The 13622-nt window shown below is 39.2% G+C and overlaps 1 protein-coding gene across 2 annotated transcripts; it reads right to left on the reverse strand.

Moving 5' to 3' along the window:
• Positions 1 to 174: 174 nt before the first annotated feature.
• On the reverse strand, positions 175 to 13513 carry kif3a (kinesin family member 3A). 2 transcript variants are annotated; one of them, XM_080035794.1, is made up of 18 exons: positions 13374 to 13513; positions 12604 to 12877; positions 12193 to 12337; positions 11615 to 11699; positions 11295 to 11400; positions 10761 to 10900; positions 10420 to 10617; positions 10022 to 10196; positions 9827 to 9925; positions 9013 to 9093; positions 6897 to 7053; positions 6557 to 6737; positions 5735 to 5845; positions 5492 to 5617; positions 3247 to 3300; positions 3065 to 3133; positions 2798 to 2928; positions 175 to 1305 (listed from the first exon to the last, which is right to left on the reverse strand). In XM_080035794.1, exons 1-18 carry the CDS (start codon positions 13377 to 13379, stop codon positions 1257 to 1259), a joined length of 2187 nt encoding a protein of 728 aa, XP_079891920.1. In that variant the 5' UTR covers positions 13380 to 13513; the 3' UTR covers positions 175 to 1256. The 2 variants fall into 2 exon arrangements, with proteins under 2 accessions (XP_079891920.1, XP_079891919.1); XM_080035793.1 differs by lacking the exon at positions 9013 to 9093.
• Positions 13514 to 13622: the final 109 nt, after the last annotated feature.

The raw sequence follows: 13622 nt of genomic DNA on the forward strand, positions 1-13622 counted from the left end.
TTTTTGGAGTCACCAATTACTTAGTGAGTTTACAGATTCTCCAACAATAGAGAATGCACTGAAAAATAAGCTGTTTACGTGCCATTACAACCTTTTTACAAAGAAGCACCAATAAACAATTAGGACTTAAGTGATTTATTAATGAAACATAGAAAAAGAAACAATAATGGGTGATAAAACATGTAAAATAATTTAATAAATAAAATATCCAGGGGTTTGCTGGATGTAAACATCTGACATACATTATGATACAAAGAAAAAGTCAGTTTGCCTCCACAACAGAAAAGCATCTAATTCAATTTTCTCCACAAAAACATACAAGTGCAATATACTAAGGCATACAGTATGGTGTATTTCAAAAGAACACAAGGTGTTCTGACATTTTGAAAAAATAATAAAAAAGAAGACCTGCTTAGATTAGCAGTGGCACTAACATAAGAGCTGACTGGCATGCATGCCCCTATGCTTCTGACCTAAAGGAATCACTTTAAAACACACCTTTATTACATAATTGATAGTACATACACTTTGCTAATTTTTTTTCATAGACAGTAGTGTTAATTTTCGTTCCTTTCCATGTTAATGATTTCTTGAATTCATTGTGTTGGAACACTGACGCTACAGCTTTGGTTCAGAGTAGAATAATTTCCTTTAATATAAGTGAAAATGCACCCTTAATTAGAATTCAATTATAATGGGTTTATATCAGCATAAAGGCTGTTCAAAATGAATCAGATTATCACATAACAGGAAGTCAGTGAGACAGAAGTTACGACTTAATCTATGCGGTGTTCATCGCCAAACACTCTCTGTGTTATATGCACTCAACAAAGTTCAATAGGTATGATTGCAGTTTATTTTTCATCTCCTAAACTCTATTTTCCATATCCTGTCAATTCTTCATCATCTTCATATTGAAACTATGTTTATAATAATCCCTCCTTAATGCTTGATGTCTTTTATGTTAAAGCGCTGAATCTAAACAGAGGCTGCTGCCGCCGAAATGTGTTCCAAAGCAACATTAAAATGTTTGACATACTAAAAGAAGTCTTACACTGTAATACTAAACAGGTCCTTTCGACCAAGAGATCTTAAGCCTATCAGAGGTGCAGTTCCTTCACATTTAAAATCTTACCAGCTATACAGTGTGTTCAGATAATCTTTTAAATAATATTAAACAGTAAATTCTTCAAACTCGACTAATGTTCCTGTAGCATGAGAGCTGCAGTGAAAGCAAGCCCTTCTTTACCATGTCTTCACTGCAGAAGGGATTCGATCACAGCGTCTGGCTTTGCAGATCTTTTCCTGTGTGGAGATACATGATAAGTGTTATCAACAACTTCAAGGAGCTTTCAGTCTTCTTATTTCTCAGAACAACCGTATATCATGATATCGGCGAATGCCATCATGCTAACACTTAGTATCAACATGCAATAGACTTATTATACAGGGCGGCCAGCGGACATCCACAACCACTAACTCTGGAGTCAGCAATTCTGGAGAACCCCTTTTTTTGGCAAATTCAGTGAATATCTCCTAATGATCCACTACATGTATGTGTGCGCTGAATAAAAATATCTGGTTTTAATACACAGCCTTGACTTTGTAAACTGGTAAGCAAACGGTATGTAAACAAAGGGGGGCCATTGTAGCTAGCAAAATGCCACTTTACAGAGCCTAGGCTGTGTATTAACACAGATTTTTTTCCAGCACACGTTAAGTACGGACAGATAGCGGATCTTGAGGAGATTTTAACTGACTATGACGAAAAGAGATTGTGACAACAATGCATTCTCCATAATCACAGACTGCACCTTTAACTACAGATAAAAACATTTTGAGCTAAAATGGCAAGGGTCTTAAATGATATCAGCAAGTTGCAGATAACTTTTAATTATTATCATTAGAGTACGTAAGATGAAGATTTGACATTAAAGAAAGCCCATGAAAAAGCACCCAGGAAGCATTGGAGCCGGATTGAAATGTTCAAACCGCAGCAGGTATACCGTACATGTATTAGACACATTACTCATCATAACTACTCATTTACAAAATCTCCCCCTCTGATAAGTGCAGCTAGGTGACATTAAAATAATTCTGAATAAGCCACTTCTCTTCCTTTCAAATGATAAGCAACAGCGAAACAAGGACTCACAATTAACCCTTTCCAAAAGCCACGCCCCCTTTATACTGTCGCTAACTCTGACATCTTTCAGAGCCAGCAAAGCGCCCCGCTGTCTCTAACTGCCCTCTGTGGATATGGACATATTGCCAAATTTTATGGAAAAAAAAATAGAGAGCCTTTTCAGCCAGAAGCAGACGGAATGGCATACAACACGCAATTGAATGGTATATTTAGGACTACAAACCAACTCAGCAACAAAATAATGTAAAAAAATAAAATAAAGATGGAAGCTAACGCCTATAGATCACAGATTAAAAGTGAACCACCGTATCATCTGACAGTTTTGACATCAAGGTTACGCTATGTCAAATGACAAGGTTAACATCAAGTTGCAACTGTTTCAACCCGGAGCTGTATATCCAGACCGTAGCCACATTAGCTTAGCTGGCGGAGCTAACGTTAACCTACTAACATCGGCTTAGAACAGCATCACCTTATTTTATGGTCAATAAGATGCGATGCTGTGATTGACCAGCTGCATGTCAGGGGCGTGGCTCAGAGAAAGGTCAATTCAAACAAGTTCTGAGATACGTCATGGTGCCGTTTTCTCTGTATGGCTCAACAGGATGTCGAGCATCAGGCTGTCTATGGTCTGTGTAGAAAGTAGATTACCTTCGCCCCGTCTTGGGTCGGCCACTCTTGCCACTTTTAGAGGTTCTGGGTCGCTCTAGTTTCATAAGTGACTGCCGCATGCTCTCTTCTGTGTAGGCCAGATACACGTGGGACAGATCCACCTCAAAGGGCTAACAGAGGCAGGGACAGAAGAAGAGAGGGGTCAACAATACTTTGTCAAAGAGCGAAAAGAAGAAAATGATCATGAATATCAGTCTTTATTCCTAAACAATACCAGGGAGGAACAAAATTGCTCGTATAACTCACATCTTTTTCTTTTTTGTCTGGAGCAGGGGTCTGTTTTCTCATATTGTTGCCAGTGTACGCCACACATTTCTGAAAGATCAAAGATAAGGTACAAATATTCCTGAGGAGTAGTTTTTTACTACCTTAGTTTGCACATGTAAACTGATGGTCAATCCAACAAGAGTAATGCAAAGTGAGCTCACCAGCTGCCATTCTCCAATGTCTTCATTCCAGTGTACGTAATTCTCTATCATCTCCTACAGAGGAAAACATGAAAAAATATTAAAAAAATACACACACACACAAAAGGACTTTGTCACTGATGCAAAGGCCCCGGCTAATATCATCCAACTGCAGAGCTGCACTGCCAGCAGGTTTATGCAGGTGGAGATGTGCTGATGTGTCCCACTTACGCAAAAAAAAGTACAAAAGTGTCTGCAATTCTTAACAGCCTAGTCCACCTGCATGAACTAAAAATGTTAAGTGAAGATTGTGCTATAATGTGAGCAGCCTGCTGCATGCTCATGATTTGGTAGGATATTGAGGATGTGAACGATGGACAAACCATTTTCACGAGGTTCTTTACAGTTACAGCATGCTACTACACAAGTCTTATAATAAAGTCACATTATTTACAGTCATATGAAAAAGTTTGGGAACCCCTCTCAGCCGGCATTATAATTGACTCTGCTTTCACACAAAAAAGATAAAAGTGGTATGTCTTTAATTTACCAGGAACAGCTAAGTACTGGGATGTTTTCCAAACAAAGATTTTTTGAAAAGCAGTATTTAGTTTTATGAAATTAAATAAAATGGGAAAAACTGTCTGTGCAAAAATATGGGAACCCTTGTGGTCTTGCTGATTTTAATGCATGTAACAGCATGTAAAACTGAGGACTTTAAACACAAAATTGGTTGGATTATGTTGTTAAGCCTTGAACCTCATATAAAGGTCTGTTTAATCATGAGAAAAGGTATTTTAGGTGCCTAAATGCAAGTTCCACTTCTCTTTGACTCTCTGCAGAAGTGAGACAGAATGCGATCATCAAAACAGCTCCCAAAAGATCTTAAAAACAAAGATTATTCATTGTCATGGTTTAGGGGAAGGCTACAAGAAGCTTTCCCAAAGGTTTCAATTGTCAATTTCTACTGTAAGGAACGTTGTCAGGGAATGGAAGGACACAGGCACAGTTGCAGTTAAACCCAGGCATGGCAGACCAAGAAAAGTACAAGAGCGGCATATGCGGTGGATTGTGAGAATGGTTGCACACAACCCAATGATCACCTCCAAAGACCTGCAAGAACATCTGGCTGCAGATTGTGTATCTGTACATGGTTCTACAATTCAGTGCAATTTGCACCAAAACATCTGTATGGCCGGGTGATGAGAAGGAAGCCCTTTCTGCGCCCACGCCACAGATACAGTTGCATGGAGTATGCAAAAGCTCATTTAGACAAGCCAGCTTCATATTGGAAGAAAATGCTGTGGACTGATGAGACAAAAATTAAGTTATTTGGTCTTTATAAAAAGCAGATGTTTTGGTGCAAATTGCGCTGAATTGTTGAACGATGTACAGATACACAATCTGCAGCCAGATGTTCTTGCAGGTCTTTGGAGGTGATCTGTGGGTTGTGTGCAACCATTCTCACAATCCTCCAACTATGCCGCTCCAGTTTTTTTCTTGGTCTGCCATGCCTGGGTTTAACTGCCACTATGCCTGTGTCCTTCAATTTCCTGACAACGTTCCCTACAGTCGAAATTGACAATTGAAACCTTTGGGAAAGCTTCTTGTAGCCTTCCCCTAAACCATGACAATGAACAATCTTTGTTTTTCAGATCTTTTGGGAGCTGTTTTGATGATCCCATTCTGTCTCACTTCAGCAGAGAGTCAAAGAGAAGTGCAACTTGCATTTAGGCACCTAAAATACATTTTCTCATGATTAAACAGACATTTCTATGAGGTTCAAGGCTTAACAACATAATCCAACCAACTTTGTGTTTAAAGTCATCAGTTTTACATGCTGTTACAGGCATTAAAATCAACAAAACCACAAGGGTTCCTATATTTTTGCACAGCCAGTTTTTCACATTTTATTTTATTTCATACAACCAAATACTGCTTTTCAAAAAATCTTTGTTTGGAAAACATCCCAGTACTAGCTGTTCCTAGTAAATTAAAGACATACCACTTTTATATTTTTTTTGTGAAAGCAGAGTCAATTATAATGCCGGCTGAGAGGGGTTCCCAAACTTTTTCATATGACTGTATATTGACTTTTAATTGATCAACTGTATTAGCTACGTTGAGTTATTATACACAGAAGATAAAAAACGATCCATTGCATGCACAGATTTAAGGGAACAACAAAAGTCATAGGTAATGAGCAAAGGAAAACCATTGAATATCAGACTGTCATAGTGCTACAAATCTGAGTTGACATGCACACCTGGTATTCCTGGGGAATAAAGTTGTCTATGATGAGCATCTGGAGTCGCAGCTCTCGGCTCAGCTGGCGGATGTTCTCCAGGAGGCCCTCGATCTCTCTGTGATGCTCTTGCTGCAGATCTGCCATCTAACCGACAAAACACAACAACCACAATGGGGTTCAAGCTTTGGTTCCAAAAGTGATTAGTTCCATTTCTATAATAATTCAGTCCCTCTCAGTGTTAGTGTTTTATGCTATGCTTACTTCTGACTTGGCGGCCATTAGCATGGTCCACACTTTCTTCAGCTTTTTGGTTTTTCCTTGAGCCTCCTCCTGCAGGCTGGTGTACTTCTCTTCTATGTCCAGACGTTCTTGCTGTTTAAGGAGGGAGAGGGATCAGTGATTATGCAAAAAAAATAATATCCTGTGGTCGTGACTGCAAATAACATACACAGATAAAGGGTCAAAATGAGTTTAAGACAGTTTTTGGTGCATATCAGAAATTGTATTAAAATCCTGACATAAAACAACTGAAAGTACACAAAGCAAGTTTCCCTTTCGCAATAAAAAAAAAAAAAAAAAAATCCTACCACAATGATTCAACCATTCCAGTGTAAATCACACTAATATTGAGAGTGACACCTTGAGTAAGCCGTGATATCTGATGGTAAATCTCGTAACCCTCAGTCGACACTTTTGGGTTTTCCGACGCCCAACCAAACATGTTTTCCTTTTGTATTTTGGTCAAACTGTTCATTCAGCTGTTACTAAAGATATCTTAGTAAAAAAAACAAATACAGAATTATGCATGGTGGTTATAACGTTAGCTGGATCCTCCTCATTTGACTTTCTGCAGAATGTTTCGGATGCTTTCTGTTGACTTGTTGCCTACCAACTCATCCATGTAGCTTTCGTTTTTCTGTAACTAGACTTACAAGATGTGATTTGGTTGTAAAACTGCAACAAATATAATGTGCACTGAAGCACAATGCAAACGATCTCTACGAAATGACGGATTGTTCACGGCCTAATGTTGTCATTACATATCGCAAATCCCTCACTATGCTAACTGTAAGCTCTCCATACCTCCTTCTCCTCCAGCTCCCTCCGCAGCTGCTCGGCTCTCCTGCGACGTTCCTCCAGTTCACTGTTGGACTCCTGCAGAAGCTTCTCCTGCTCCTCAGCCTTGGCCAGGAGGTCCACCCCACCCACGATCACCTTCTTCTCTAGGGCTGACAATTTATCCAACAGGAGGAGATGCTCCTGCCTAAAAGGTTCAAAGTGAATGACCGTTTTCCACATTACCATACCCACTTACAATTAAAGAAAAATAGTACAAATGAGTTGATTTATTATTTTGAAAATGACATTTCATCAAAAGTATAAATCTCATTTATAAATGAAAGTATAAATGTCATTGACTCACTGGGCTTTCAGAAGATCCTTCTCCCTCTTCTCCAGCTCTGCTCTTGCCTTGTTCCTCTCCTCCTCCTCCATGTCCAGCTTGGCCTCCAGGGCCTTTCTTTCTTCTTCAATCTTTGCCTGCATCTCCACCATCTTGTCTGGGGAAACCTTCTTTCTCCCTTAAGTGAGACACACAAGGTAAACATAGTGTATTTTAATTGACAGTTTGATTTACATGAACTAGGTCCTTGTTAGCGTATAGGTTAGAAAGCTTTAAATGCAGATTAATTCATTTCAAACTGTTTTTTTTTAAAAATCAGCATTAGTATTATTTAATGTGCAGTATTAGTTCATAATTTGTACTACTGACGTTTCAAGGGAATCTCAGTCCCAATAAAGCCGGTGAAATTCAACTGCATAGAATCTGACTCTGCTAATAAACAGTATTAAATATTGTTAGTGTAAACAAGTTTATAGAAAAAATATAAAAGTGCAAGAGTCTGATAATGACATGGTGACTGTGAGGATGGACAACAGTAATACAAAGACAGATTAATGATCACAGTGATTATTCAATACACCTATCGTTATCGAGTGAGAATTAGTGAAATAGCTACTGAAAGAGACGGAGGCAATCTGGATCATTTATGCAAGAAGGGGCACCATTGCTGAAAGACAGTAGGACTTGTGCAGATACACCAACCTCTTTCTTCTTGAATTAAGAGGTGTATAGGCAGCATTTGCACCCGGATGAGGAGAAGAGAGAGAGAGACAGAGACAGAGAGATAAAGAGCAACACATTACAGAGTGATCTGGAAAGTCTTATGACTACTACTGAGTGGAACACAACATGTGGGACAAGGAGAAGAGGAAAAATTAAACAAACAAAAGGAAACCTCTCAATAAAAATTAAAACACCGTATAAAATAATAATATAGTGAGTAGACATGAGGCAAAAAAACTGAAAACTTAACATAATGAAACATGATGCTGGGTGAGTTGCCTCTTTGAACCGGGCAGAGGTGTAAGATGAAACTGACGATATGAAGTTGTCATGCAGAAACAGCTTACGATATCAACACTGTGATCAAGGTTGTGTGTGAAAAAAGAAAGACATCCTTTGTCAACCCTTGAGCACAAGGAACATGAGCAGTCATTTTCATGTAAATCCTAACAATACCGGAGACATGAAATCTTAGTAGTGAGCTAAGTAGTAGTGGAGGGGGTTAGGTTTGTGAGCTGAAAGGAATGGCAGATACACAGGGAAAGTATAAAGCCCCTTTCACACATGCACTGTAATCCATAAATGCTCAGGGAAAATTCACTGGCAATTTGCCTATTAAGGGCCTTAACATCTCATGTGTCAATATAAAAAAAAACTCTTTAAATAACTACTTTTACTTTTTAAGTTAAGTACACCCACATCCAAACAAGTCAACAAGAGAGTCTATCCTGAGTGTGTGCTGCCGCAGCAACAGAAAAGTGTGCTGTAGTCATGTTACTTTAGACAACAATAAAGTCAGTTTCGTCCCTTATGGACCTGTGGCATATGCCACTGCGACATGTGGTATGCCATGCTATGTGCCATGGCATGTACTGCGCCCAAGCGGTTTAATAAAGTGTGAGGATAATTTCATGTTGCAGAATTACTGTATAGCGATACTATTTAACAGTACCACCCAAATGCTCATTGTCAGGTTCAAAGTTGTAATTTGGATTTCTACTAGAAAGTGTTTTTATGGTTTAGTGTCCCAAAAAACATTTATATTTATCTCTGAAAGGTTCTGTCAAAAAGCCCAGTCTGCTTTGATTGGCCAGACCCACGGGGGGTACAGACATCGTTTGTCACTCAAGACAGCCTGTGTAGTATGGGAACTAATACACTCTTCATCCTTTGTATCATCTATTTGCAATCTGACATCCTCCAGCAGTGATTTCTCCATGGTAAGAAGAAAATCTGGATTTGTCACAACAAGCAACCGGCTCAAAATAGAATGTTTCAGTCTAGCTCAGTGTTAACACTAAAACCCTGCTTCACATTTACATTTAAAATCAGCGGATTTAAGGGATGTATGTGGGAAAGGGGCTTCGATTTGTGGGCAGGTGGTTTAGTGGAGCAGAGTGCTGCTCCAACTCACTATTGTGAGGTTTGTCCTCAGTGGGCCGTGGCACTGAGGAGGAGCAGGCAAATTCTGAGCTACTGCTGCTGCTGCTACTGTCTGGAAAAGAAGCAGAGGAAGCACCATTCCCACCAACGCCCACAGTCACTGACAGGTAAAGGTATAAGAATGGAGAGCTGAAAATATACAAATGCTTTAAGTAGGTCTAACATATCAGGCAGCTGTGGGTCCACACATGCAAATTGCAGATACGGCCCCATACTCACAGAAGCTGAGATGAGTTGGTTATTAATGAATCAGAATGACCTAATACTATAGCATTGGAAAGAATAATAAGGACAACTGGAAAATTGAAAGAAACTCCAGTAAAAAACCATATTAGGAAGATGGCATCACAGGAAAATTAATGTCAGCATTGTAATGTGATGACCAAACCACACTTCATGATCTCTACTTAACACTTCCGCTTAAAAACAGGAAACTGATAGAAGGTGAGATTTGAAGGGGAACTCCTAAATGAAAAGTGTCTGGTTTATGGAAGCTTGTTCACAAATAGAAAGGACCCAACTAGTGACTTCAAAGCAAGTTGAACTTGATAATTATGTGGAACTGAATACTGACTCATATTACAATTAACATACTGATAAAAGATTAAACTAGATACAAGAAAAAATGATATGGATGTCTGTCCAACTACTTACCGCAACCACAAATTAAACTACTGAATATAAAAACACTTCCCACAGGCTTATAAAGATCGCATCAACAGATTTACGGTAATTTGCTCTAATCCACTGTTGAATCAGTGTGTGCATAATTGGCAAATCATTACCTCTTCGTCTCCTGCGGCCTTCTCCTGCCTCGCCTCCTTCGTCATCACCTTCATCCATCTCTTCTGATCCACTTCCCTCTGAGCCGGAGATCTCTTCACCTACAATCAAACAAAACAAACACAAAAATTGGTATTTAGAAAAATGTATATTTGTAATCAGACACCTTTATTAATTTTCACCATCTGGCTCATTACCTTCCACCAGTTTCTTCTTTAGCTCCTCAATCTCCTTCTGAAACTGGCGCAGTAGGGCATCCTTAGGATCCTCGTTGATCCTGGCTTTGTTCTTGATGTTTTTAGCCCTATTAGCGTAGCGCAGGGTACTGATGGTCTCATCGTAGTTATAGTCGGCAGGGCCTATATTTGCACACTGGTTGCGTGAAATGTGTCATTTAAAAAGAGAGGTCAAAAACTGTAATGTCGAAGTTCAGTACAGCTAAAATGCTTAAAATGTAAAAATGCCTAGAAAATGGCAATTTGCACATTTTTACTCCTTGAAATAAAGCATTTGATTCTTAGAACATCTAAGTTTAAAGAAATTAGTATTTCCTTAGTACATGCTTCTGATGCTGTTTTGCAACTTTCCCTCTTACCATCATGGTCTTGGAGTTTCCTCCCAGTGAGTCCTGCAGCAGACGGGTTAGCTTAGAGTTCCTATAGGGCACATGTGTGCTCTTGCCGTCCACCAGGGCAGAGATGACGTTACCCAGTGTGGAGAGAGAGAGATTGATCTTTGTGGCCTCCTTTAAACGCTGGCCCGTGGCTCCGGTCTTGCCTTGTCTCTCTGAACCCTGTAAGGGACAGGGTGGCAAATTCAATGGAAGTGGTGGAAATAGACGAAGGAAAATAAGGCATTATAATCTTAGTTACTGTATCATCAAATTTTTTTAGGATGTGGTTTATTTTGACTTAATTTCTGGCCCCAGATACTTACTGCAAGATCAACCAGGTGAAGTTTGCCCATGCGCACAACATGATTTCCATCCACACCCTTTTCACTGCACTCGATGGTGATGGTGAAGATAGCATGAGAACGAGAGCTGTGTTCATTCATGTTTGTGGCACCGACGGACCCTGAACACAACAATTAAACAGACAACACGACTCATATGAGCAAATGCACGCAAATATTATAACATACTTATGAACTCTTCAATATGAGCTTAAATTATATTTCTTTAATTATCTTTGACAAACTTCTATTCCAGGATTTTTTTTACTACTAACATCTCAACAATTTTTGCACACCAGCCCATTGCTTAATAGTTTGCATGTGCTGTATTTCAATTATGTATTTCATATAATGCAAGACAGTAAGAGAGCTTTAGCCTCTTTAACGTTTGTCTAGATTTCCACTGCATGCAAGCAATGCAATTTTTATTTTCTGATACATGTGGGTTTTTTACCACAGATCACACAGATTGTTTATGTGGGCATCTATTTCCTCTTTACTGCTGTTACTGCTTACGGTTTTTGTGACCCATGGTCATAATCCTGTCCATGTCGTCTGCATTGTTCACCACATAACCAGAGAGGTCCTTGATGTACACGCCAACATCTGGTCTTTCTTTCACCTGTGATATAAGGATGAAAAGTTAATAACTTTATCATGGAGAACTGTTGTCAGCATCAAACAGTTAATCCATGCAAATATATTTAGCCATCCTGTTCAAGGCTTTCCGTTTAGAAACATTACTGTTATGCCCTTTATGTCAGCCCTTCAACGAAGGTGTTGTTATTAAATCACTGAACTCCATGTTTTAGTGTGGAGTTTACATATCCTTTTACCTCAAGCCTCTGCAACTGGTCCTTTCCCAACAAGTCCCGCACTTCCTCATTGTAAATCTCCAGGTAGGAAACACGTACCAAAAACCTGTGGAAATTAAAGGTGTATTATAAGTGTGATAAATGCTTAAATATAAAACTGCAAATGGCAAAACAGACATTGTATTGTCTTCGCCCTTTTCTTCTGCTTATATTATTAAAGAAAACTGCCTCACGTAAGCAATATATATAATAATAATTTTTATTTAATTACTTTTTTAAGAATCAGGCTATAATATTTTCTTTAAATGCTATGTCAAAATATTTATTTTCTGAGTATGGAAAAGCTACCTCACTTGAGTATTATTAAAAATGCACAACTTTCTCCACCATAACTTATTATTTACAAGTTGTATTTTTTGGAGAAATCAAACAAACCATTTGAACAGGTGATGATTATACTTGACAGTTGGAAAACAAATCGCTCGCCTTTAATTCGGTAAGCTTTTGCTCGTAAGGAAAAGTATTTTATTTGCTGTTAAGACAAAACTTTTTTTTTTTTTAAATCTTTTTGAAAGGTTGGCGATCTAATACTTTCTTACCTTGTGTCACCCTCTGCCTTGGCAATGTGACCAAAAACGTGAGCAAAGGAGTTGGGGATTATCCCCCTGAGTTCTGGCACAGCTCTCACACCCTCCATGGTGAATGTTTTTCCTGTGCCAGTTTGCCCATATGCAAAAATGGTGCCTGAAACCGACAACAGAGTATTAACTCACCACTTTGGGGCTTAGATGGAACCTGGAACTTAAAGATAAAATATATTACAGTTTTAATATTACAGTGTAAAAATGTAAACCTAAACTGAGGATTAGATACAAGAGGCTATAAAGATATACAAACACTCAAACATGCATTGGGTGTCTTATTTAAACAATGGCGCACATAATTGATCACATTAGGATGCAGATTTTACAGCCATGTTTTAATAAAAAAGTATGTCATGTTAGTTTTACCATTGTATCCCTCTAATACTGAGTCGACAATGGGGCGGGCGGTGAGATTGTAGACATCCAGCTGTTTGCTGTCTTGTCCAAACACGGTGTCAAATGTGAAGGTCTTGGGAGGCTCATGGGGAGTCTCCAGTTTGCTCACTGAAATGGTCCCACGGATCTCATCCACAACGACGGCCTGTTTGTGGCTCATCATCTTCTCTTTCTGGTTGAAGGGACGACATCTCACCACCACCTTCACATTGTCTTGGACCTCCGGTTTCTCAAGCTTAGTGCTCTGAAGGTGAAACGGACAGCAATGAGAAATAGGTATGTCTGACACATAACATGGAACACAGTAACATGGATATAAGGGCATAAGCTGTCAGGCTGTTTACCGCAAAATAACACCAGCTGACTTGTTATAATAATGGCCAAAACGTTTTCAGCTGCTAAGGTTTAGCTAACGTTGCCAGAAACCGTTTGCTGGGTTGCTAGGCAGGCAAACGCTAACAGTGACGGTAACGTTAGCTAATTGACTAGCACATTAGACGGACAAGAGCTAATTTGGGTAAGACATTCCGTCAAAGCCCCTCATTGTTAACACGCCATTCTTATAGGGTTGTGATGAATGGTAAAAACGCAACGTAAGCGTACAGTATATCATTTAATTGAATCGTACAAGAACGGTAACTGGTAAGCTAACCGGTTAGCATCACATCAGTGAGGTCGGAAGAAGGGAGGAACCCCATTTGCAAACAAAACAAAAAAAGCATACAGGCGTGTCGACTTACCGGCATGGTGACAATGCAAAGAGGCAAATATATTATATTTGTTTAATTGCAATTGAGTGTTTGTTAGTCTTTGAGTTTGACCCTTGGTTATCCGAAGAATTTAAATCCCAGCACAGCGTCCATACCATCAGATGCTCACATCCGATAGCTTGTTGTCAAGTCTGGTCTATCAGAATGCGCATGCGCGGCAGACGCTGTTGGTCGGCTGCAGTCTTGGTCCATGGCTGCAGTAAGTGCATCATTTTGTTG

The sequence above is a fragment of the Ammodytes marinus genome (assembly GCF_949987685.1).
Source record: "Ammodytes marinus genome assembly, chromosome: 10".
Taxonomy (NCBI): Eukaryota; Metazoa; Chordata; class Actinopteri; order Uranoscopiformes; family Ammodytidae; genus Ammodytes; species Ammodytes marinus.

Bases quoted from the DNA above. Each gene is read 5' to 3' on its own strand.
- kif3a (XM_080035794.1), bottom strand. The intron at 9,926-10,021 runs GTAATGAGCCAG...GTTTGATTGTAG, and splicing joins AAAGAAGAAACTGGTGGAAG to GTGAAGAGATCTCCGGCTCA. The intron at 5,618-5,734 runs GTAAGCATAGCA...TTTGTCGGTTAG, and splicing joins TAATGGCCGCCAAGTCAGAA to ATGGCAGATCTGCAGCAAGA.